We start from the raw sequence: 25,355 nt of genomic DNA, 5'->3' as shown, positions 1-25,355 counted from the left end.
AAGATACAAAAACACCAGCTAATTTGGACACGACATATTTCTCTCTCACTCTCACATACACTAAACAAAATACACGACATTCCCCCGTATGGCTTTATCAGGCTCACGAGATGTGGCGCTGCTTGCACTACGCCCAACCGCCTTCTATCTCCCTCGTGCTCATGTGTATATACTCCCCCGGGGACTAATTTAAGGCTGAGTCAACCTCGAGATGCCACAGGATCGGTCAAGATAAGCCAGTGATGTTAGCGTGGCCAGGAATCTAACTCACTTCACCGAGTTAGAAGTGCAGCTCGCGCTTACCACTACGCTACTGCTCCCCTCTCTCTCACAAAGACAAACACCCCCCGTGTAGCCTTAACAGACTGTAGGGGCAAGTGCTGTTAGCGAGCACCTATGAAGGCCGGAACGGTACACGAGGGGGTGGGTGGCCAGCACCACGCCCGACCGCCTTTGTCTCCCCAGTGGCGATGTTTACACACCGCACCAGGTACTCATTTAAGGCTGAGTCGACCTAGGGGAGGCCCAGGACCGGTTCAGATAATCGTCACTGGTGTTGGCCATGAGCGGGAATCGAACCCGGGTCGCCAGGTTTATAGCGCAGCGCGCTAACCGCTACATTACCGCTCCCCACAGACACGCACACACACACACAGGCACGCACACAGGCACGCACACAGGCACGCACACACGCACGGGTGACTTTAATACGTTTTGACTTCTTCGGAGGCTCATTATAAAAAAAAGGAAACTCGAAATTCCCTTGGGGACTAGAAGGCCGAGTTCAGTGACCTTTCAACTTTAAGTCACGAAAAGTGCTCCGTATTAAAAGGAAACTAAACAGTTGACTTCAACTGTCAACGAAAGCACAACCACAAGCTAAAATAAACAGATGTTTACCAAACTTAACAGTTCTGGAAACATTTTGTTGTAGTGGACAAGTCTTAACTAAGCCTACATGCGGTAATTACACCATTGTGCAGATTACATTTATTGTATGGATATATTAAAATGATCCATTTCCTGAAAAAATCTTTCACTCCATCAATAAGTATGCCTTGAACCACGAATTTGTATCTCATGTGGCCACTAGAGTTTCTGCTTTGGAGTCGCTGTCTGATTGTAGGTCAGAGTCCATTTTTTGGACCAGCTGTCCGGTAAAAATTCTCACGCAAAACTAGACTATAATATGTCATAATTTACAATTTCCTGTCTGCTATAAGCACCCGAGCACTGCATGTGTCCACTTCTTCCTTCAAGTAGAGTTGGCGACTATTTTCCAATCCCGTATTATCTTTACATGTTCCATTGCTTAGGCTAGAGAGCACATTTGTCTGTTACGGCTTCCCATGCAGATGATGCCATGTCGTTTTGTTTAATCAATCAAGGCCCCTGGTTCGCGTTTCTGTCACGATGCTCACCACGAATCCTGTTTTCACATGCTCAAAGGCAACCTATTGATGCGGCAAAGTAAAGTGGATGATAAAGTTGCAATAGAAATGACACCAGTGGCAGGGCTGAAATCTATAATTTATACAACACTTTGTCAGTCCACTGCTGGGCGAAATCATCCCCAAGCCATGTCCATCATGGGTGTTGCTTGACCATACTTGACCATGCTGGTCAGTGCTGGTTGGCGATCACGGGGCTCCAGAACCAGTTGAGAAATCACTCATCATTGGTGTTCTCCGGCCGCCGGGTTCAAAGCGTGGTACATTAACTACTGTGCCACACCTCCACCCCCCTAACATATGTGCATAAATAGTGTAATAGTCTCTTTGGTTCTTTCGGTAAAGTCACGTGGAAAGAAAATTAATTAAATAATCGAATACGACGTTTCGATTGCAACACAAGCAGTCGTCATCAAGTAGAACTACATTTGAGAGAGAGACAAAACACAGACACGGAGACACACAGACAGACACACAAGCAGAGAGAGACAGCACAAAGACACACAGAGAGAGACACACAACATAGACACACAGAGACCCAATGCCTCTGTGTCGTATTCTATTATTTAATTTATTTTCTTTCTACGTGACTTTACCGAAAGAACCAAAGAGTAATTCCTGCAGTCATGAAAGCTTCAAACCAAGTGTAATAGTGATGAGTCTATGCTGTGTAGATTGATCCCGTCTCCTCTGTCAAATGTTTCCAAAAGGAATAATGCATCCCAATTAGACTGAATTGGGAAAAAAACATTTTGATGTCTATATGTATATATAATAAAATAAACATTATTATGGCCTACTAATTTATTGGGTTTATGAATGGGCACCTTAATTCAAAAGTGCACATTGAGTTAGGTTATCTTATTTGCAAGGGAATTTGTAGACAAGTAGTGAGATTTAAAACTAACTTTCAACTATTTTTAGTTTACTAAGTAAGGCTCACTGACCTATATAGCTCTTTTTCAGAAGCGACCTGGCCACAAATTATATCTCACGAAGTGGCTTATCATCCTGTGGAAATATATATCAGCCAAATATTCTTAAAAGCACATTTCTAAATGTGGAGGGAAAAACCGGAGAACCAGGAGAAAAAAAATCACGTATCCACGGGAAAACAAATTGAAAATATAACTGCATCACGGTTGGGATCGAACCCACGACCTCCTGTATACGATGCGAGGTAGTTAACATCTCGCCACCACGGCACCCCGTTTGACCTCCAGCAGCATTTGTTTTTGCTAAGCTCGGCCACAATCCCCAGCACAATGTGAGGGGTGTCCTCACACGCGACGGGCACTTCTCCACAATCGGTCACCGCGTCTGCGCGTGCAGATGGAATCATTCACAAGGCGGCAAAACGCTGCACATGTTGACGATTAGGCACAGGAGTGATTTAGCAAACAGCACACTGCACGGCCCCACCAGCGCTAAGAATACATGTTCACATGTGTGGTTCGTATGTGACGTTGCATAACATTTGTGCGGGGGTATTTCCTGTAAAATTGCTCACCGAACGAGAAATGAGAAACTTGAAAGAATAATTTTAGCTCTCCAGTTTTTGCTGTGGCGTGTTCTCAATGTTTTCCTTTCCCTAACTGTTTGTAGCAGTGCTATCATTAATTTATAAGCAGTATTCGAAAACCATATGCGGGCGGTCCTTTGAGTCCAATCAATACATGTATTAGACCTTAAACGTAAAATCTCCTCCAGCTATGCACTTCACGACTCACTCTCTTGAAGTTTACAAGCCCGCTAATAGCACAACTCTTGACGGATTTCACGAGCCGATGTTGAATTTTAAATGTATAAGCGACGCCGTTCGTTTCACGATTCACAAATTACCGTATAATGATGTCACTTCACAAGTTGACGATGATGGGACATGGGATGCCTTTGCTCAGTCGCTTTACAATTGTCTTGGAAAAGACATTGATACCCACTGACCATAGTCATTCTGATGTGGGATGATATTGAGAATTCTAATGAGGTTTTAGAAACGAACCAAAAAAGTGATTACACTCTAAATGCTTCAATTTAGCAATCACGATCCTATTATCCGGAGCTGAAGTTAGGTGATAATGTGTTCTCCAACACTGGCTTCAACACACATAAGCCATGCAGTTAATGTTGTTGTCGCTTGCTTAGGCAATGAGTAATCGTCTAGAATGGCTATTTCGTACAGGACTTTACCATATTCACTGACAGAAGGGAGTCCCTGTTGTATTATATAGAAGATGTTTATTTAAAACCGTTGTAAAACACCCATTGGCTATGGCCAGACATCTACTCTGTTTATTGAATCGATTGGAAGGGGGCTGATATCCAAGATACTGACAGTTCAACAGAAGCATGTTGTCTGACATGGACAGACTTTTGTTGGTTGCAGTTTTTGGATCACCCATTCTCTTTGAAAGGCTCAGCAGGGCAGCTAGCACCACGCTTTGCATTTTTCTGAGTCTTTATTTTCCACTTTCTTTCAGTTTTTTTTCTCTTTTCCCCCTGTTGCTTCGGAAGGCCAAGGAGCGTTAGCCCCGCTTTTGTGCGGTGCAGAATATTAAATAAAGCAGAGATGGCTTGGCATTCATCCCAACGTGGCCACGTGGGACGAGTGTGAGGACAGAAGGACAATAAAGAATCATTCAAGAGGAATTGAGCAGAAGGACGGCTGCAGTTACACTTTTCTCATTTGTTTTGGTTTGGAGATTTTTTTTTCCATCCGAACCGGCGTTAATCTAAAAACCACTCTCCGATGACTTATGCTTGAAAAGTGCATGGCATAGAGTGCCAAGTTTTCAGAAATGTAGCATGTCTCCTACACATCTGCATCTGACAGCTGGCACACACCATTCAACACGACCGCATTACTTAATCGGAGCAGCAGCATGGGGTGTGCAGTAGATTGTCTGCCACTCCACATCACACCGTCACCTTTAAGGGGAGTCACGATGCAGGGCTCGACTTCAAAAAGTGCGCCGAGTGAAGGAAAATATTCCACCCCTTTGGACTGACCAATCCCAATTGCCTGGCCCTGGCTCAAAGGTTAATGAAAAGCAGATATCAGTGAGCTACGACTTGGGCAGGTCAAATTCAAAAACCTTTCTTTGGTTGGTCATTTGAATGGGCACATATTAACCTGCCAGTTAATGTGCAATATGCCCTTCATACCAAAGTTGCCTAGTTCCGGCTACGGGAGTGAATCTTTGGAACATCCCATCATCAGGCGGTAGCAGCCAGTTGTGAAAACAGTTATCCCGGGGAGTGTGACTGTGTTTAGGCTGTGGGGACACGGAGATGCTGGCCTGCGCGGTGAGGTCTTAGAGTGGCGAGGCACCCTGTGGTACGGTGGGGGGGGTGTGTCTGTTTTTACAGCTGAGACACAGTCACTTACATCTGAACCTCAGTAGAATTAAGACTTTATCTATTGCATGGTGAGACGATGATCTGTGTAAGAGTAATATACTAATGTATGGAGCTATGCACTTTTAAATCTAGATTCAAAACTCAATTCTTTGGAACTCCTTTTGTGTTAATTTTGTTGTCCTTCCCCTGCACCTCCGATTAGTAGGGTTGGCTACGTATGGTGAAAAAGAAGTTCAACATACAACATTGGAGTGATAAAGGGCTATAATTATAAACAACACAGCAAATAGGGTTATAAAAGTATTGAATACCGCTTGGTATTTGATTGTAAAAATAGCAATGAGCAGTGGTGACTGAAATTTGTTTTTATGAGCCTTGGAATAATATTACTTTTAAAAGATAAACTAATGTGGAATTGCAGAGCAAAATCTTCTTGTCACCTAATGTGAATACATTTTTAAAAACATATAGACGTGTTTTGGCATCACACCTCCGCCAGAAGAAATACACATCATTCACTGTCGAGTAAGACTTGAATAAATAATGGGATAAATAATCTTTCTTATTTGAATCGAGTTGCATGGGTATACGTAACTTACCCTTTGCTAATATAGAATTGTTTATCTCTAATGGCTGCCACTGTTGCTGTGTGAAGTTGATTTACACTTTGGTTTAGAGTTTGTTCCTCATTATAACTCTCTAATTGCATAGAATCATTCGCTTGCAGCTTATTTGCCATTAAATGGTGTGCAGTGATTTTAAAACTATGTCCATTTAAAAATATATTTAAAAAATATGGACATTTGTAGCCTGCTCATGAAAATAATGTTTTTTTTTAGTTATCTATTTAATTTGCATCTGTTCTATTTATCATCCTCGGTCATTATTAATCCACTGCTGGATGAAGGCCTCCGCAAGCCGTCACCATCTCTCATAATCATGCAATGTAATAATTCCCTTGTCGTGCACATTTCCCCCCAAAACAATCCATAAATGGTACTTATTAAAAAATAAATTCAAACCCCAGTATATGTATCATGTTGTCCTACACACCAAAGGCAAGACTAAATGCTGAAGCTGTATATTATGTGTTGGTTATTCAACAACAACAACAAATATGATAGCATTTACCACATCCATTAGTGACAGTTGGTTGGCATAGACCTTGCCCGCAGAAAGAAGACTGAAAAATCTCACAGTGCAGGCGACACGGCCTTTTAAGTGCAAAGATTACATGAAACGTGCAACCACCGCGATACGCAGCTTTGAACGTGTTTACTTGAGTTTGTGCCACGGCTGAGATCAGAGTGAGTTGTGTGTGTGTGTAAGCTGCCGTGGTAACACCAGTCTTTTTTTTTATATACACGCGAGATTAAACGGTTGCCACATAGCGTACAGAGTGAATGTATGACCACACAATCACGTTCCAGAGTTTGCGAAAATAAACTCAGGGTTATAAACTATTATTATTAGTCAACAATTCATATAGGAAATGTGAGTATGTACAAGGGTAATGAGTCATCTGCAGCATGGGTATTAAAGGCAGGGCTGGCATTTTAAAAACACATGCATACACACATATGTGCAGTGTACTGTATGTTCAAACAGAAGGAAATCTATTTTTGAGCAGAGCTAATTAAATACTCGAATATCCCTTACCTTTTAATGCATCTGCTGAGTTATATCTGCAGTGTTATATCTTTCAAAGTGAGGTTCAAATAAAACTTAACATTACTTTGGAGTGACTTGTTTCAATTGCATCGTAACCTTCGTACACATGTGGCATATGCACAAAACATGCAATGCAGACTTTAGATGACAACATGTGTCTACTTCTGCCGCAAAACATAACAGACTGCTAAGTCAGTTTCTGTCCACAATATCAGGCTACCAATATCCCCAAGCTCACAGGAAAGTGATTGCATTACTTTAGCGGCGTGACTGTATTTAATGACGCGCACACGAATTTGCAAGCGTGTGTGTGTGTGTGTATCAATGCTTTCATTTGTGTGGGTGCTTAATGCCAACGGTAGGCAACATACCGATGCATGCATTCACCCGCACCGAGAGCTGGGTTCTCAAAACGATACTTTGTTTCTTGGATCTCCTGCAAGCGATAGATAGTGGTGTGGGGCAAATAGGATGGAGGGCACAGGGAAAGAAGACAGACACACGATGTAATTATTCCGTCCCATAATAACTTCCTTTAGCTTATAAAAAAAAACAACGATGTAGGGTCAAGGACAGTCCAAGCAGCCGATTTTTAATCAACTTCAAAAAGATTTTGTTTCGCCCGAGCCAAATCTCCCTTGGACACGGTGGACAAAACACCTCTTGAGATGCAAGTGAAAGTGTGAGCGTGCCTGTGAGCGTGCGTGCGAGCGAGCGAGTGAGAGCGAGGGGAGAGAGAGGGGCAAAGAGCGAGACTGTGCTGGATACAAAATAAAAGGAACATTTCAAACACAAGCGATCAGCAATACAGGGGCAACTGAGATTCCTGAAGCTGCGTCAGTGTCCATTCATCCATTGAATCCACTGACTTTAAGGGCACATCAATATAATTCACAGCTCAGTATAAGGCCCTGCTGACCACACTCCCACGCACGGCAATTCAACACAGAAAGCGACGTTGTTTTCATTGCCCCAATAACGTATTAGAGCGTGGCCAAATGAAATAATAAATAAAAATGTAAACGTGTGCAATGGTCACATCCAAACTGTTACCACATGTGTATTACTGTACCGTGTACGTATTCATACCGCCGCATTCATTTCCGCAGTGCCGGCTCAGGTAATGGTGCTGCCACCTCGGTCGCGAGGGTTCAATCCCTGCGTCTGTACCCAGGGAGGAGGGCCTCCCAATGTCAAGCCACCTAACTGCAAGTATCTTGGTGTGTTCCAGGTGTTGCTAGGAAAGAATGATGCGAGCTGAGCATGGTGCGAAGTCACACAGTCCCCCCAATGCAGCATGCCAAGAAACAAGCTTTCCCTGGCAGCACTTGGCTTTATCATCCATCAGGACCACAAATATAGGGGGGTCCTTTATCCATTATTCATACAATGTTGGTATTCATTGCTAGGTTTTTCCTACCAGCAGTGGAAGTGGTTATCACGATTTATTTCATTTTATCTGCACACAACACTTTATTTCACTCGAACGTCATACCGTAGCTTTCTCCATCACACCATGGTAACAGATAATCGTCATCCCTATGCCATCGCGATGGTCATGCAGTCCATTGGCAGTCGCTATTGTGCGAGTTTCAGGTAAACGATGCAACTAAACTATTAAACTAAACTATTCAAATATTGTTTTTATTTTACCAGGTATGGCCGACTGAGCTATATCGCTCTTTTTCAGAAGTGACCTTGCCACAAATGATAACTTAACGAAGTGGCTTATCACGTGGAAAATTATAGCAGCCAAATAGTCTAAACGTACGTTTCTAACGAGGACCCGAAGAAAAATCCACGTGACTACGGGGAACCCTCGACCTCCTGCATACCAGGCGAGGTAGTTAACATCTCACCACCGTGGTGCCCTAGATCATGGTGGATACGGAGGCTGAGTGGCGCAGTGGTTAGCAGACTGTGGTGTGAACCCAGTGATCTGGGTTTGAGACCGAGCTGAGGCTAACACAAGTGGCTCATAGTATCCAAACCCGTCGTGGTATCCCCCCACCTCCCAGCCACGTTCCTCGCCCAGCGGAGCGTGTTGGTTTATGTGGAAGCCTTAATTGAGCAGCGGACTGACAAATTGTTGTAAAGTAATCGTTTGATTCATTATTTATCCACTTCCTTATTTGTGTATTTCAATGCCATACTATTGGAGGACCTTAACACTATTAACACTACTATTCTATTAACATCAATGGATAATGGCTAACTGGTAAAGCACATTCTCAATACTCCAAAGCTGGTATGAAATGTTGTAGAGATTTAACAGTTTTCCATAGCAATCCAGCTGTGTGCATCTATACAGTAGATGTATAAGGAAATGTACTTTGACTGAGCCACGATAACTTCTCAGTGAATCCCTACGCATCAGAAATGAACACCTCGGCAAAATGCAATGGGCGATAAATACAATTTGGCTTATCTCGGAAGCATTTCACAATAGCTGCCCGCAACAATTTTGAAAGATCACATTGATTGTCAGATGGGCCTCAATTATTGGACAACATCTTTGAACGAACGCGTAGGCTTGAGGAGCAAGTGGCTTAGGTGGAGAAGCACAACCCAGCTTAATCCCTGTAATCTGTGAAATAGGATCATAGCTCCTAAAAATGTCACTCCTGAGAACACTTGCGCCTCTACCACTGTCAGCGCTGTAATTTGGCCTCTTAGCAGAGGAATGGAGTTTGCTTTATTGCTTCTGCAATAAAGAAAAAATGGTGGAAAAAAATAGTGCTTTCTTAAAGAAAACTACCCTCGTGTGCACAATTATATCTGGCGGAAAAGCCCTGTATTACATTGATGACCTGCACTGATTTTAATGTGGGGGGTTTTTTTTGCGTAAAGTATACCCTGTCAAGTTGCCATAATCCCCTCTAAAAACGTTAATAATGGCCCTTGTACTCAAGGATTACTGCAGAAATTTAACACTATAACAATGGTGGAACTAAGTGCAGTGGTTTAATCTCTTATTTGCTCATACAATAAATGGGTGGTGCACCGAGAGCAGAAACAATCCAACGATTACGATTTTGGCCGGATCGCCATTGAAAAAGAACCTCTGAGCTCAATGGGCCTTACCCGAAATAAACTGACTGGTGAGCTGACTGAGATAAATAAAGATGCAGCAAAAAAATACACGATTATTAAAAAAACATATTGAAAATATTGCGAAAAGCGCATTTCGTTATATGACAATGCTGTTCATGGCCCCAATTTGCGTTTTTGTATCCGCACTTTCTTTGCTTTACAACATAAAACACATTGACATCAATAAACACGATTTGCACTACAGTAAAATGGAGAAAGAAAAGCGATTGTTGCTATGAAGCTCCTTTTTATGCCCTGCTGAATGACAAAGTCATCCTCACGGAGAATGAACGATTAAACGAATTATTGCTCCCCCGAATGGCAAAAATATTTCATAACGTAGCGTGGTATTTAAAATGGCCCGCTCATATATTTTGTGCGGTGGCTGCTGAGGAGGCCGCATTAATCCCACTGTTGTTTGGTCAGGTGTGACGGCCATTTTGGACCAATTCTCCATCGCTGTTATTGGAAGAAAAGGAGGAAGGCAAGGAGTAGTGGATGGCTTTTTTCGATCACCTTTTAACCTTCCACATTTCCACTAGCCACGTGCAGCAACTGAAGCAGGTGTTTCAAATGGGGTTGGGGGGAGGGGGGCGCATGAGCCGAGACTGATACTGCATAAATCATGCAAATATTCGGCAAACAATATTTCTATGTCGTCCAGGGCACAGGCACCGAGCTCGCGAGATCGACGGCGCATGACGGTAAAGCGGTACCGCTTCGTCTGCGGCGCAACTAATTAAATACCATCGCTGGATTTATGCACAGAATTCTGATCGTTTGGCTACGAGTCAGTTGCTTTCCTGCATGGAATACATTTCACGTGAAATATTTTGCTCACAGAGCAGGTAGCCAAAAGCCATCCTGTGCTACCTCGGCTCATAATTTTCAGACATGCTGGCCCCACCCCTTGTCAAACATCCACCCGAGAAATGTGTGTTCCTCTTAACACACCTGGATTTATGAGATTTTTTTTTAAATATAACACGATATTTTTTTTTTTTAAAGGGGGTGGAGTGATGGTGCAGTGGTTTGTGCACTCCACTATGAAATCCTGGTGATCCGAGTTTGATTCCTGGCCACGGCACCTCTGATTTACTCACACCTCCAATTAGCACGGTCAGCTACGTACGGTGCAAAAGAAGTTCAACAAACATACATTTGTCAATGAAGAGTGACATCTGAACTATCCCTGGGCCATACGTTCACCACTTGCGCTGACCAGTGTGGTTAAATATGGTGAAAGATTCTAATGACCATCATGGCATGGGGAGGCCCTCATCCAGTATTGTATTGATGAGTGGCTGTAAGTGTAAGCTTTGTTTATATATGTGAAAATGTATGGAACACAGGAATGTGGTCAACGGTTGGCGTAGACGTTTACATTTCAATCCATAGCACGCAACATTAATACATATAACTATTTTACAATTAATTCTGGTAATATGGCATTTTTTAAAGCAATTCAATATACCATTTATTTAACCTACTTTTTCGAATCTTGCTGAACCTGCAAAAATGTCTACTCTTCATCTGTTCCGTATTTGTGCTCTCAGGTCTGGGTATTAATGGGTTACAAATGTGTTTCCAATGTTATATATTTATTGTGTTGGTTTTGCTTCAGTGAATATGCAGTGTTATTGCCGAACATAGTGAGACTACTGAACTCATTGCACATGTGACGAACGTATCAGAGGCACAGCATTACCGCAAAACTTCTTTATAACTCGTCTGTTACTTTTGCCCAGAGCCACGTCTTCACGAGTCCCCAGGTCAAAATAAAGAACACAGCAGCACCATTAACCCCCCATCCCAGCACCCCCACTTAAACGTCACAATGAAACGGCATCAATAGAGCGGCGCTTTACGCAATGTCAAGTTCGCTAATCGAAAAGTTCATTGGGAAAATGGTTATCGAATGCGATGTACGATTCCGGGCCGACAAGAAGAGACACCCTGCTAGTAGCCGACCCATTAATGCCTCCGCATGACTCCACGGCCTGTGATACCGCTGTAGTAATCTCATATTTAGCGTTTGTTTGGACCATTGATCAGAATGCAAGCCGGTGCGTCGCGCCTGTGTGCTGTTTATAGGACGGGACTCTTTTCGCATCGAGACGCTTACACGGCACGCCGGAATATAAAATAATAATAAAAATGTTTAAAGGGACCGTCGCAAAGAATTCAGTGGCATCAGCCCAACTCCCAAAAGAAACGCTCGCAAGCACAAGCTATTAATACGGAGGCCTCATTCTATTTATGTCACGTTGAACAGACGAGTTGGCACCCAGCATGCCCTATTGGCCGTTTCGGCACGGTTTTCATCAATGGTCGATCATAAATGAGAACCTGTTTGACATTCTAGCATTAGTTGCCTTCAAAGTGAATTCCTGCTGTGGATAATATGGTCCTACGCACAGGTAGTAGTAGTGGTGGTGGTGGTAACAGAAGTACAAAGGTGCACAGTGATCACAGAACACTGCCTATATTTGAACAGAAGGATTATATTAGCATGAAAAATGTCGGAAATAACTTTGCAATAAACGCTGGCGCACGCTCATGAATCACAACGGTATTATAATATCGCCGCTCTCGGCTAAGTATAACGTTCAGTCTGCTCTTCAGAGAGGGCTTCTGAATGGTCGTTACTGTACTGTATATGCTGCTGGTTGCTGCCCCTCAGCTAATCTCAGCTCATTCTCTGCATTCTTGACCAGAAGTAGCTGACAGCCGGGCAAGTGCTTATACAGCTTAGGCGCAGATGCACCGAGCGATCCCTTCATCCAACAAAGGCAAAGATCCCCCATATAGCCCTTAACAGACTGTTAGGGCAAGTGCTGTTCGTGAGCACCTACTATGAAGGCCGGCACGGCACACGAAGGGTGTGGATGGCCAGCACCACGCCCGGGCATCTGTGTTTCCACGGCGACGATGTTTAGACACTTGCACCAGGTACTCATTTGAGGCCGAGTCGACCTAGGGGATTCCCAGGACCGGTTCAGATAATCGTCACTGGTGTTGGCCGCGAGAGGGAATCAAACTCGGGTCGCTGGGTTCGTGGCGCGATGTACTAACCACGACACTGCCGTTCCCCTACTTCCAACATACACACAAAGGAACGCACAAGCAGACACCAAAACGCTATAAACTATGATGAACGCTAAACAGCACCATTATAAAACAAACAACGTATAACTAACATTTGACCACCAACATCATTTTGGAATTTTCCAATAGCCATGTTTGTATAACAATTTAGCCTGGGACAATGAAGCACTTTTCATGAAGCTAGCCGTAATGCATATCAGTATATGCAGGCCCTGTTTAACAATGCAACAAGGAAAATGCCTGACTGTGATATGCCACGTCTGAGAGCGGTAACATTGATTTAATGCTTTTGTTGTGACCAACACAAGCCATTGTGCACCAACAAGCTTCTTAACTACCGAAATATGTCACTGGATCGAATCAGTAACAAGCGATATCACGATCCATCACAATATTCTAACAAACATTAGCATCGATATCACAGCCTATGGGTTTAACGAAACGCACCACGGCTGATACAAAAAAAGTTGCAAGTTAAACTGGAAACTTCAAACACAAGTCGGAGACTTGTGTTGCCTCCGAAACGTCGTGATTTTTATTGTTTTATTTTATTAATTTTAATTTCATTTTTTACCTACGTGACTTTACCGAAAGAACTAAGAGTATGAATCCTTGCAGTCACGAAAGCTTCAAATCTAGAATTAAATGGAAACTTCAACTTGGTGTTGTTATATATATTTTTGCAATGCCCTACAGTTTTTGTTCCTAAAGGCAGCAATCAAAGTAAACTAATTCTGGTCACGCTCACAAGAAACAAAGCTCAAGGTCATAACAGAAAGACTTTCACATTTGATTATTTTTTGAGCGCCGTCACCTCATGTAACGAGAAGTTGTTCTTCCACCAAATAATGCACCCTGTACCCAAAACCTGTTTGTGGCCTTGTTTGCATCATTTTATAAACGTCCAATAAACGCGTGCAACACATAAAGCATAACGAAGAATTATTGCACCTCAATAACTCACAAAGCATCTAAATAATGATCACACTCCAAAAAAAATGCGTTTTTGTCGCATATGTTTTCCAACATCACAAATCTTCACGCTGTTCGTACATCAGAAGTCAGTATTGAATTTGTGGTTGAGATGTATTATAGGTTCGAGGCTATTTCGAAGTGGGGGGGGGGGTGATAGGGAGCATATTTTCTGAGTGAAGTCTCGCAACCGAGCTAACAATATCAAAACGACTCTTCAGCAAATGTTTAGTGCAGACAGAGCATGCAACATTAAACCCCACGGCCTGCCTGCACAACATAGAAGACCTAAACGCCTAGGTTTGCATAGCCATTGCAATGGTACGTATTTGTTTTTGGATTTGGTGACATGGTAGTTTTATGCCAAAATGATTGTCATCGACCCTCCACGACCCAACAAGAGATATTAATTGTACGTGGTCCAGTGTATCGATCAAATGTTCACCCATAAAGCCTCTCCTGATGGGTGTCTTAAAACAGTTCACGACCTAATTCAACGTCTGTGTACGACGGACTTTTCGCTCAAGATTGCTTTGAGCTTAATCGGGTTAAGTGAGCTCGGAAAGCGAATGTTGCAATAACAATTATGGAAGCCGCTGCAATAGAGAGAGGCACACGCGATGAAAATAACATCGACTGAATATGAATCGTTAATATAGCCCTTACATGTCTTTTGACGTGAATTGAAAACAAATATATATGAAGCACCAAGATGAGGGTACACAAATAGAGAAGCAAAGCGTGGCAGCAGACAAAACGTGTTGATCATTTCCTCTAGCGAGCACTCACGTGGTCAGTGCTTGACCAAGTTTGGGCAGCTTTTGAGAAATGTGGCGCTAACATTTTTAAATGTGTTTGAGCCCCGGGTCTCAGAGACGGCCACGGTCAGTGCTATCTGGCCGCTAGACTACGTGTTAACAGACTGGCTCAAATGTAACAAATATCAAGCCAATGATTTAAACTTGGCCACGTGCCCGCCTCGCGTGAGAATGTAGATGTCTTAAACAGGGACGTGTTTATTTTGATGTCCCTTACAATGAATAGCGCCCGTCCAGCATTGCACGCAGTTACAGTGTAATCGGTTTAAAGTGTTCAATGCGGTAAAGCCTTCATTATAGCGCATTGCTTTCCAGATAACCTCAACATGATTATCATCAACAGACACCATTATTGTCAGCCACTGTTGGATGAATGCTTCTCCATGCCGTCAACGTTCCTCATGCTGCTGCTGCGCGTGATGCCACACTCGATCTCTCTCTCACTCTCTCTCCTGCACGTCGCCTGATCTCACCATCGCTTCACCTTTGCGATGGTCATCCTCTTGGTGCCCGCGCTCTTTCCTTTGGCCACCGTTCCATCATCCGTTGGGCCGCCACGTGTCGCGCCCATGCCCACTTCACGTGTTTGTTAACGGTCGATATCACGTCTCCAATTAGGGTTGTTTACCCTCGACACGTGCGGTCGTGACTGCAGGGATCCATACTCTTTGGTTCTTTCGGTAAAGTCACGTAGTTAAAAAATAGAATAAATTTAATCACGACGTGTCGTGCGTTCCTCTCCGTGCAATGTCATTCCAAGTAGCATGCACCTTCTCCATTCTCTTTCAGTACGCTTTTTTTATATTTTGCTCCGTTTAATTTGTCAGTGTCCACGTTACAGATCCGCACATCAGTGCTGGCAACGCGCACTGAAAACTGTCACCTGCAGGCCCATTGCTATGTCGGGTTTCCTGATCAAATTCAGATTTTTTTTTCTTCCCAAAATCACTCCATCCCGCTCTAGTTTGCCTCTTTAATGTATCGTGTTAAGCCTCATACACTCTCAATAACTGACCCAGGAATGCATATTCTACTGTGGTTCTCCAAAATAACAGAAGGTTCCACATGACTCGTTATTAATTAGAAAGTGCGTTACGTCATTACTCTAATTACATGATTTGCTGCGGTAATCAAATAAGTCAATGTCTACATTCACAGGGGGTGGTGGATGTGCACGTGGCCTGTAACCCGGCACTGTGGAGGCAGCGAATTGGGCCTTGAGGTGCCATTCCCTGCTCTGCCAGTAGAATGCAGTAAAGCAGAGTGTGGTCTAATACCATCTGTTCCTTCTGAGCGGGTTAGAGTTTTGACCTCACACACGTGCGTTGTCTCTAGGTGCTCTTCTGTCCCCCCCCCCCCACGTATCAACACTCATGAACAGTATGAAAACATCTAAATATATCGAGGATCACGGAACTTGGACAATTGTTGGTGCCAGCTCGCCGTCTGGCTGCTCTCCAGCTTGTCTGTGTTTTCTCAGTGATTGCGAAAATGCGATTTGTGTGACTTGCGCAATGCCAAACTATGCATTTAACCTCAAACTAAATTTACGAATGGTGTTCACGATATTTTCAAATAACTATTGAAATGCACGCGTGGAGTTCCCCATAGTAGGAAATGCACAATTGTTAGCAAGCCAACCGCATAATACACAACACACTTTTTGTCCGCTGTGTAGAACTCAAGAACAAACATTAATACGTGAGAAAGGATACAGAAATAGGGAAACAATGACGTAAGACATTGTACAGTACTTGGACTCTTCAACTGTTTCACCTTGGTGCTTTTCCAAAATACAAAAGAGTTTTTTGTGACAATAACGCACTGTTTCGCAGGGCTAGACTTGCCCTGAACAATCACAATGGACAGATAATTACAAGGCATGCTGTTATAACGCAGGGGTCACGGGCAGCACAAAGGCACACTCTGGACAGGTCAAGGGAAGAGTGGACCATTTATGGATAGCAATGCGTTGTTAATCTCAGTTGCTGAGCAAAGGCCCAAGATACCCAGCGGTCAGTGGCAAATGGAACTTTTTTAAGGTTGTTGAGAGAGCTACTATGTTACTCGATTGCCTGAGAAAAGAGATGATGGGAGAAAATTTTAAATTTTAGGAGTGCGAGGAGTATGAGCCGTTTCTTTATTTGCAGAGTGGTGGTTGAATATGGCAAGGATGGGTTGAAAGTCATTTTTGACCAGCTAAGGCCCACTGAGGTATATTGCTGTTTTTCAGAAGGGCCTGGCCACAATGATAGCTCAACAAAGTAGCTTATCATGTGTAAATGTATATAGCAGCCGAATACTCTAAACGCGTGTTTCTAAATGTGGACGGAAAAAGCAGAGGACCCAGAGACAAATCCACGCGACCAAAAGGAGAACATACAAACTCCAAATATACAGGCGTCAGGGTTTATGATCAAACCCACAACCTCCTCCATACCAGGTGAGGGAGTTAACATCTCACCACCGCGGCACCCCTATATGAGACCGAGTCCTCAAAATGTGTGGAGTTAACAATGAGCGACGTTTATGAAAATGCATTATTGCTGGAACACACTTACTAGCCATGGGTAACCCTGGGTATTTTGAAGCCCCCGGTAGAAAGCACGGAAAGTGATCCGCAAAGCACATTTAACGTGACCACATTGCCACTCTCATCAAAAACCTGTTGAACTAATTCGTAACCACAACAGTGAAGGTCAAGCCGAAGCCAAATAGTTTTCCTGTTCAGGTGAGAACTGGAATGTATTTCATATAAGTTGGCGGCCCTAAGTCAGTGGTAGAAATCCAACTTTCCCATGACCGAGAAGAGTTCCTACATAGAGTGACCACGAGTGAGAACGCTCAAAGTGGTACTCATTTCAATTACCCAAGGGAGGTGACAATCAGAAATGATCCTTCACTAGGGGATTGAACCTGCGGCATTCTCATTGTGAATCAAGCGCTCTCACCGCAATATATACTCGTCAACGATACATCAGCGCAATTGCTGGCTCTTAGGTAACCTGAGCTCAATTGCCACTTCAAATACAGCACGGCCAGTGAGGCTCGTTCACTTCCTCCACCGAGTTAAGTTGCTTGCAAACAGGTGAGATTGGATCTTTGAAGTTTCAGGTCACCAACACTGCAGTCGGCCAATGCCGCATCATGTGTTGTCTCCTAGTATCATGACAAACTCAACTGGAATGTCTGAGGAAAATAAACAGTGTTTGGTCTTCCGTTCGCAATCAAACAAATGAACCCACTGGCAAGCTTGCACTTGGTTTTAACAGCACGCCAGAGTTGTGGTTACGCGTAGTAGTCAAGGGACGCGAGCTAGCTAGCAGTAACAGACTGTGTATTTACACTGCGATATCGTTTCACTCATTGTGCACCGCTCTTTTGCTTACTTAGTTCGGATCACCTCGTTGCTAAACAAATGCCCAAGCCTGTTCTATTCTTAGCAAGGCGGTGCAGCTGAGAAGTTGTGTAATTTTTTTTTATATGGACAAACAGCTATGGAAAGCAGGCATTGCTTATTTTGTTATTAACATTCTCACAACGACGGTAAATTATTATTTTCCATCCGTAAGAATCACTTTAGCGTTTGAGTCTGGTTTGTTAATATGCTTCTGAAAAACCCATGTAAGTCAACATTAATTTTAATGATTATATTATCAAATGCTGTAGTTCCACGACATATCTTTGATATTCTTAGTTATTGTAGATTTAATATTGTGCCAATGAAACATTTAACTTTGAAAACAGTGCTATTTTGTAAACAATGCCTAATTCAGTTGCGGTGGCTTTATAAATGCCCTGTCCTGAAATAATGTGCAGGGTGTAATATTTATTCTAGGGGTGGGTTAAATATTAACTAACTTTTGTATTGCCATAAATTATAATTTATGATGACAAACGCCTTTGAATATACAATACAGAATGTACAAATGTAGATTTAAGTTATCTTAAATAAACAACAAATTGAACTTTACCAATTGCTCTGTTACATAAGGCACAATTCAGTTGTGATTTACAGTTGAACCCCATTTAAGTGTTGCAAATTGGATGAAAATGTGTACGTACATAACTTAACATGTTAAGCCTGCACTATTTAACTTGAACAAAGTATAAGTCTTTGGTGGCTGCGCGTGACCCAATAAGCGAGGCTCATATTGTTTCAAGTAACGTGAGAAAAGTACAACCCAACTCCAGCACCCTCCATCACCATCCACACTCCCCCCACACCACCTCCACGTGTCCAGAATTTCAACTCACACACGGGCATGGATTGCCACCGGTTCGGGCTTGACTAGGACAGCCCAGGAATTGTTCGGCAGGCAGGAATTGATTCGTACCGAGATCTGGTACCGGTATTGTGTAGAACTTTTATCACAGTAAATGGAACCGCTTTGTTAGACTTGGGCTGACTGAGAAATATATTTGGGTTTGGTCTATAGTCGAAAATGTGGCAACCATATATGTTTGCAGCTATGCCCATGCAAACACCACCTTGTGTCAGACATGTGCAGATACCAAGGATTATCCACACACAAAGGTGAGCTTTCGATTAAATTCAGACAGTGTAGAGTTACATTCTTATTTGAATTCGATCTGTTTAATCCAGCTGTAAAACTACATCGGTAGGCGAAATGCAAACCTTGTAAGAGAACATACTGCTTTATAATCACAGTACTGTATACATGTGTGCATGTGCGAGCATTCTGATTCATCAGCGCACGTACTGGCAGTGAACTGTTCCCTTCCCCAATGTGGAAGGTTGTCGGCACACAACATTCTAACAAGGCATCTGTTTAACTACCAGAACGGTATTTTATCATCTGGCATAAACATCATAAGTGGCGTCGCAACGCAGAATATCCCTGGGTTTGATCTTCCACGAAGCTCATGGTCCACCCTAATCTGCATCTGCACAAACCATGGCAGATGCGAATACCTGATGCCGAAATGGAAAATTAAAAACCCTCCAGTGTGCGATTGTGGGCATCCAGAACAGACCGTGCAGCGTATAACGACGCAATGTCCCAATCCACAAATACGAAGGAGATATCACAGTGATGATGATGATGATACACCACTCCGCTGATCTTGACGCAGGCTGTCTCGTTGTTGCTCTGCGTCTACATCAGCCGTATAAAAGAAGAATAATAATGGCTTGCCACTACAAGCAATGTCTAACTCAAATTTCGATTTAAAGCTTTCGTGACTGCATGGATTCATATGCTTGGTTCTCTCGGTATAGTCACGTATAAGGGAAATAATAAAATAATCAACATAATAAATAAGCATAATAATATTATTTATTTTTATTATTTTATTATTTCCCTTCTACGTGACTTAAACATAATAAATAAACAATAATTGTATTTAGTTTATTTTTTATTATTTTATTATTTCCCTTCTACGTGCAATTAGAAAGAACCAAGAATATAAATGTCTATCTCAATTAAGAGTTTATTTTTACATATATATACATTCTATAGTGCTGAGTTGCAAACATGTCTTGACACCAAAGGGAGAAAATTAATGAATTAATCACTCCAAAAACTGCTTTCAAAGGTGTGGTGGGTATATAGCAGATGCTGAAGACCACAAGTGAACATTCACAATGGGGCTAAATCGTCATATAATCCAGACTTGCTTGCTGACCTGCATTCAAGCCCGACAGACCAAGAAAACTAGTAATCTGTCCGGATGTCTGGAAGTGTCTGACAGAGAATGGAATACGTCGCAGTGTGTGACAGAAATTGTTAGGGCTGCGAATAATTCTCACCTCGCCCTCCTGCGATTTGATAAATCGTCAGGATTGATGGTTGTATTTCAGTGGACGTTTGGGGATTCGTCGTTGATGCGAACCCATTGCATACAATATATATTACATTATTTACGGCTATTTATTAATCCACTGCTGGATGAAGGGCTCCCCGTGCTGTGTGGGCCATTGTTTGTTAGACCGTACATCAATGTGCTGATGAGTGCGAGTTGGTGATGAAGGGGAGGCCTAGGACTGGTCTAGACGTTGCGTGCCGTTGGTGTTAGCCGCCAGGTTCGTTAGCACATTGCACAAATTGCTTTGCCACCACTCCGTCTAAAACATACAGACGAATCGAAATGCATCAGATTCTTAAGCGCGTGCTTCAATGCATGTATCACGAGCTTAAAAAACCGATATTAATTAGAGAATCAATGCATTGTTTCACCTCTCGCGTTGATGGACTGCACACATATCGTAGACCGCATATATATGGTACATTTAACTGTGTGTGTGGACATTTATACAAGAGTTGCGTACTAAGAGTTCAGCTTCCGCATGTAACCCGCCACGTATTCTTTCCATTACTCACATCAGGTGCGGAGAATAGAAAGCAGTTGACATATTTACTGCGGAGCATTATATTACAATTAACTACAATAGGGCCACACCTGGAATTTTGAAACATTGAAAAATGTAATCTATGTGCTGTGATGTGCAATCTGTGCACGGGACACACACAACCTTAGCGCAGAGAGGGCCATAGTGGTATGTGCTCCAACTGAACGCTAAAAGTAAAATGATAATTATAAGATTTTACAACCTTATATCAAATTACTGATTGATAAAGGCCACCCCGTGCCTTTTGGTCAGTAGGGTTATTTTAACCACACTGATCGTAAGGGTGCAATAAACCTGGGGATCTGAGTTATAATTCCAGCCATGGCTTACATAAGAGGTGAGTGGTATCGTAAGCAGTCACCATCTAAAGGATTGTTTTTAAGCCATTGGTGGTGATTGACATTAAAGTATCTGTGGATTAGGCAGACAAAATGCACACTACTTTGAGCTTGTCATTTAAATGGGTATGAGGTATGAAGTCGACTATCATCTGCAAAAGGAGTGGATCGCATTGTGGGTGAAAGATCATAAGTCATTAACAAAGAGAACAAATCGTGTTGGAGACAACATAGATACTTTAAGAACACAAGAGATAATACATGAGTTGACCTTTCAGTTTGAGAAGCTAAAAGGAATTCCACGCCTGCAGATTAGAGTGGACACCAGATGATGGCAGTTTGTCGTGTGCAATACCATCCACAATCAAATACTTTACGAATCTTAAATTTCGATTTAAAGCTTTCGTGACTGCAGGGATTCATCGTCTTGGTTCTTTCGGTAAAGTCACGTAAAAGGGAAGTAATAAAATAATAAAAATAAAACATTATAAAATAATTCTCACGACGTTTCGGCCACAACGCAAGCAGCCGTCCTCAGGTGAAGAACAGGTCTGTCGGAAAGACATCGTCTTTTTATGTTTTATTCTTATTATTTTATTATTTCCCTTCTACGTGACTTTACCGAAAGAACCAAGAAGATGAATCGCTGCAGTCACGAAAGCTTTAAATCGAGATACTTTATAAATGTCAAGGGATTTAATCACAGACCTCTCTCCAATATGTCCAAGATCATGGAAACAGAATGATGGACAATGTAGAGGGCAACCAACCACATAGACAAGTCGAACTTGTTGATGCTGCTGCGGAGGCGAGATGTTATCGCTATTGCCTGCTATGGAGGAGGTTGTGGGTTCGAACCCAACCCTGACGCCTGTATATTTGGAGTTTGCATGTTCTCCCCGTGGTAACGTGGATTTTTCTCCGGGTCCTTCAGTTTTCCCCCTCCGCAATTAGATTAAATGTGCGTTTAGAGTATTTGGCTGCTTTACATTTCGACGTGGTGATAAACCAGTTTTTTTGAGCTATCAGTTGTGGCCTAGCTGCTTCTGAAAAAAAGCAATAGAGATCAGTAAGCTTTACCCGGTCAAATAAAAAATAGTTTTTAGTAACTGGGAAAGGTTTTCTATTTCTATGCATATATAATGGTACCGTGCATAATACTCTATAATGATTCAGATTATAATTGTAGCCAATGCATTGTACAGTATATGCAACATACACAACTCCGAAATGTGACACTCAAAAACGATTGCTTTGCGTGCTTCTAAGCTGTTTTGGATCACGGGCGGGTTGCAATGTGTCACAAGCCACCTCTGACACATGCGTAACGAGGCTTACTGGGCAGGGACGTTTAAATTATGTCTGGAACCTCACCCCATAGCTAAGCCCAAAACAATCACTGGAGTGCATTATCCACAGCCATCTGCTACCCACGCATACATACACACAAACAAGCAATTACATAGCAAGCCAGCATTGCATGTTATGTGTTACTTAATAACAACTTGGAAAAATTAGTCTTTGAGTCAATTAAGCCACGAAAAAACGTAATTTGCTCTACAAATTGCTAGGGCTCCATAAAAAACGCTGATGCTGAGTGTGGTGTTGTTGCTGTAGGACCCTAGAGCTGAGTGTGGTGTTGTGGCTCAAAAACCCTGGTATGGAGTGTGGTGATGTGAGTTGAAGGGGGACATGCGGTCAGATGGTTATTGGGAGAGCTTTAGCAATGGACCTGCCCTTGGGCAGAGAAGCTGAGAGATAAATAGTCAGAATAGCAAGTGACAAATTCATCGATAATTCAGTCAGGCATTAAAATATATGTCCAATGACATACACAGCCCAAACATGATATGTAATACTCTTAGGTTTTTTCGGTAAAGTCACGTAGGAAAAAATAAAATTAATAAAAGTAAAATAAAAATGATATGTAATTACGTTCATTTGAAATATAGAATACACATTCAGGGAGCGTTACAGAAACAGTTGACGACTAGGATCTGGTCTTGTAGAAAATAGATGCAGTTGCTGTTAGTGTACACCTATTTATATTAACACAACGCATGAATGAAATAAACACTTCATTCAACCAAGTAAAATCAAACACTGCGATATTCATCACCAAATAAACCTTCACGTGTCTCTTTAAAAGAAAAAAAATACAAGAATTCAAGGATGCTGTTGAATACAGTAGTCTCAAACTGGTCACTAAGGCTGCACTTTAAAAACACAGGCACACAAAATGTGGGTTTGCCTTTCATTTGGTTTGGCTCAGCTTTGTGGATAATGTTTGCATGCAGGGCTTTCGGCTGCTTGGCACTACGAAACACCCACTCATCTGTATACAGTAGTCCAAGAGAGAAGTCCTGTGGTTGTGCAAGATAGATCATTTCACGATATCGTGAAAGAAAATCTGCTGCTAACATGGAAGCGTAGGCGAAACTACTCTTTCAGGAGCTTCTGAGAGTGGAGGCTCTTCTGCCAGCATTGGCATGAGCCAGAGCTTTGCACTTTTACCTGCGATCTAACTGCTCCCATAACTGTGTAATTCCACTTACAAGACTGCTGCTCAGCTATTCGAGAGATTCCAGCAATGCAAAAAAAACTGTTATCAATTTGTATATAACCGATGAACACAACAACAACAATAACAAAAATATCTTTAGAATCAGAATCAACAGAGATATATATGTGTTAAACGGCCACCAACGCTGGTTGTCATTCTCCACTCCTTTAACGTATACCAGTCAACTGAATCAACAGCTGCTCCATGCAAGAAGTGACTTTTTGGCCAATTTCTGTATTCTTTCAGTCCTTTCATGCGGTGCATCTGCCGATGGATAGGACACGCACCCGCTGTCCTCAAAGAAGCCCTCCAGTTCGTCGCGCTGCTCGCCCAGCGTGGAATCCAGATCCAGGTATGTGCCATTGTGCGAAAGCTGCAGGGCACAGTCATCCAGCTGCGGAAGAGCACGCAAAGCACAGGGAAAATGTCAACACCATTGGAGCCTCATTTGCCAGTAAAAATATGATAATTGTTTTTTTACCCTTCTATTTGGCAACAAAACTGACACCTTTTTACAAGGAGTCATGTTTGCATAGACCACAATACCTGCAGTCATAATGCAAACAAAAAACACAACTCTGATAATGTGCATTATGACTGCAGGTATTGTGGTCTAGGCAAACATGACTCCTTGTAAAAAGGTGTCAGTTTTGTTGCCAGATAGGAGGGTAAAAAAAACAATTATCAAAATGTCAACATTTAACGTACCGACCGCATCGACCACCGAGCACCTTGAGTTGATGTAGCAGACTTAAAAATATGACGAGAGAAAATACTCACAAGGCTGCAGGGAAATTCTTTGTCGAGACTATGATTCTGTATAATAATGATAAGTTGTGATAGCTTGGGATGATTTTCACTCAGCTGTGGATTTATCGTGCCTGATGACGCTGCTGATGATGATAATGATGTCTTTCATTTAGCCAGGAAAACCTCACTAAATCTCAAGAGATGTTGAGGTCATGCATTGGAATTTTGCATATGTTTGATTAGTTTGTTCTACCACCCAATCAAATGCAATTTACTCTCAGATGGGGTCATTGCTCATTGCTCAGCCTCAAGACTAGTCCAGCACATAAGAGCCACATGAGAAAAACATGTACACGTAGTCTGCGACTGTGTGATTAATCAGTGTTATAATTAGGTTCATTTTCAGATCTGACTATGAAAACCAAAATGATAATTTACACTCCCTTGAGACAATCCACTTCTGGATGAAGGCGGCCTCCCCATGCTGTGACAGTGACTGGTTGTTTTTTTACTTTATTATGCTGGCCAATGTAGGATGAAATAGGGGAGCCCTGGAAAGGTTCAGATATAACAAATTGACACTGACATTAGCGATGACCAGGTGGTAATTGGACGAGGATCACTGCGTCCATAACGACGTTCACCAACCGCTGGGCCACTGCCTCTCCATGATGAGAGAAAGCTCGTGTTGAATTGGAAGACGTTTCAATATCATCATTTATGTTTAAATGGACACTTTTTTTTCATGACAAAGGGAAGAGTATAAAAAAAGAGTTTTCATAATGTACATTAAATGATCTGTGTTATTATAAAATCTTTAAACACTTGGTCATAGCCTCTGATGTGGGCCACAATGTG

General features: G+C 42.4%; 1 protein-coding gene across 3 annotated transcripts in view; it reads right to left on the bottom strand.

Annotated features, from left to right (window-relative positions):
- FHOD3 (formin homology 2 domain containing 3) overlaps window positions 1-25,355 on the bottom strand; it is a 171,561-nt gene that overhangs the window by 125,358 nt on the left and 20,848 nt on the right. For all 3 annotated transcript variants that reach the window (XM_078864109.1, XM_078864110.1, XM_078864111.1), the window contains exons 2-3: window positions 24,035-24,141; window positions 6,854-6,918 (exon numbers count right to left, since the gene is read on the bottom strand). In XM_078864109.1, coding sequence (XP_078720235.1) covers window positions 6,854-6,918; window positions 24,035-24,141 — 172 coding nt within the window. The remainder of the gene's footprint in view (window positions 1-6,853; window positions 6,919-24,034; window positions 24,142-25,355) is intronic.

This window comes from Lampetra fluviatilis, chromosome 17 (assembly GCF_964198595.1).
Source record: "Lampetra fluviatilis chromosome 17, kcLamFluv1.1, whole genome shotgun sequence".
Taxonomy (NCBI): domain Eukaryota; kingdom Metazoa; phylum Chordata; class Hyperoartia; order Petromyzontiformes; family Petromyzontidae; genus Lampetra; species Lampetra fluviatilis.
Note: the sequence above shows the minus strand (reverse complement) of the source record. Positions and strands in the feature narration are given on the sequence as shown.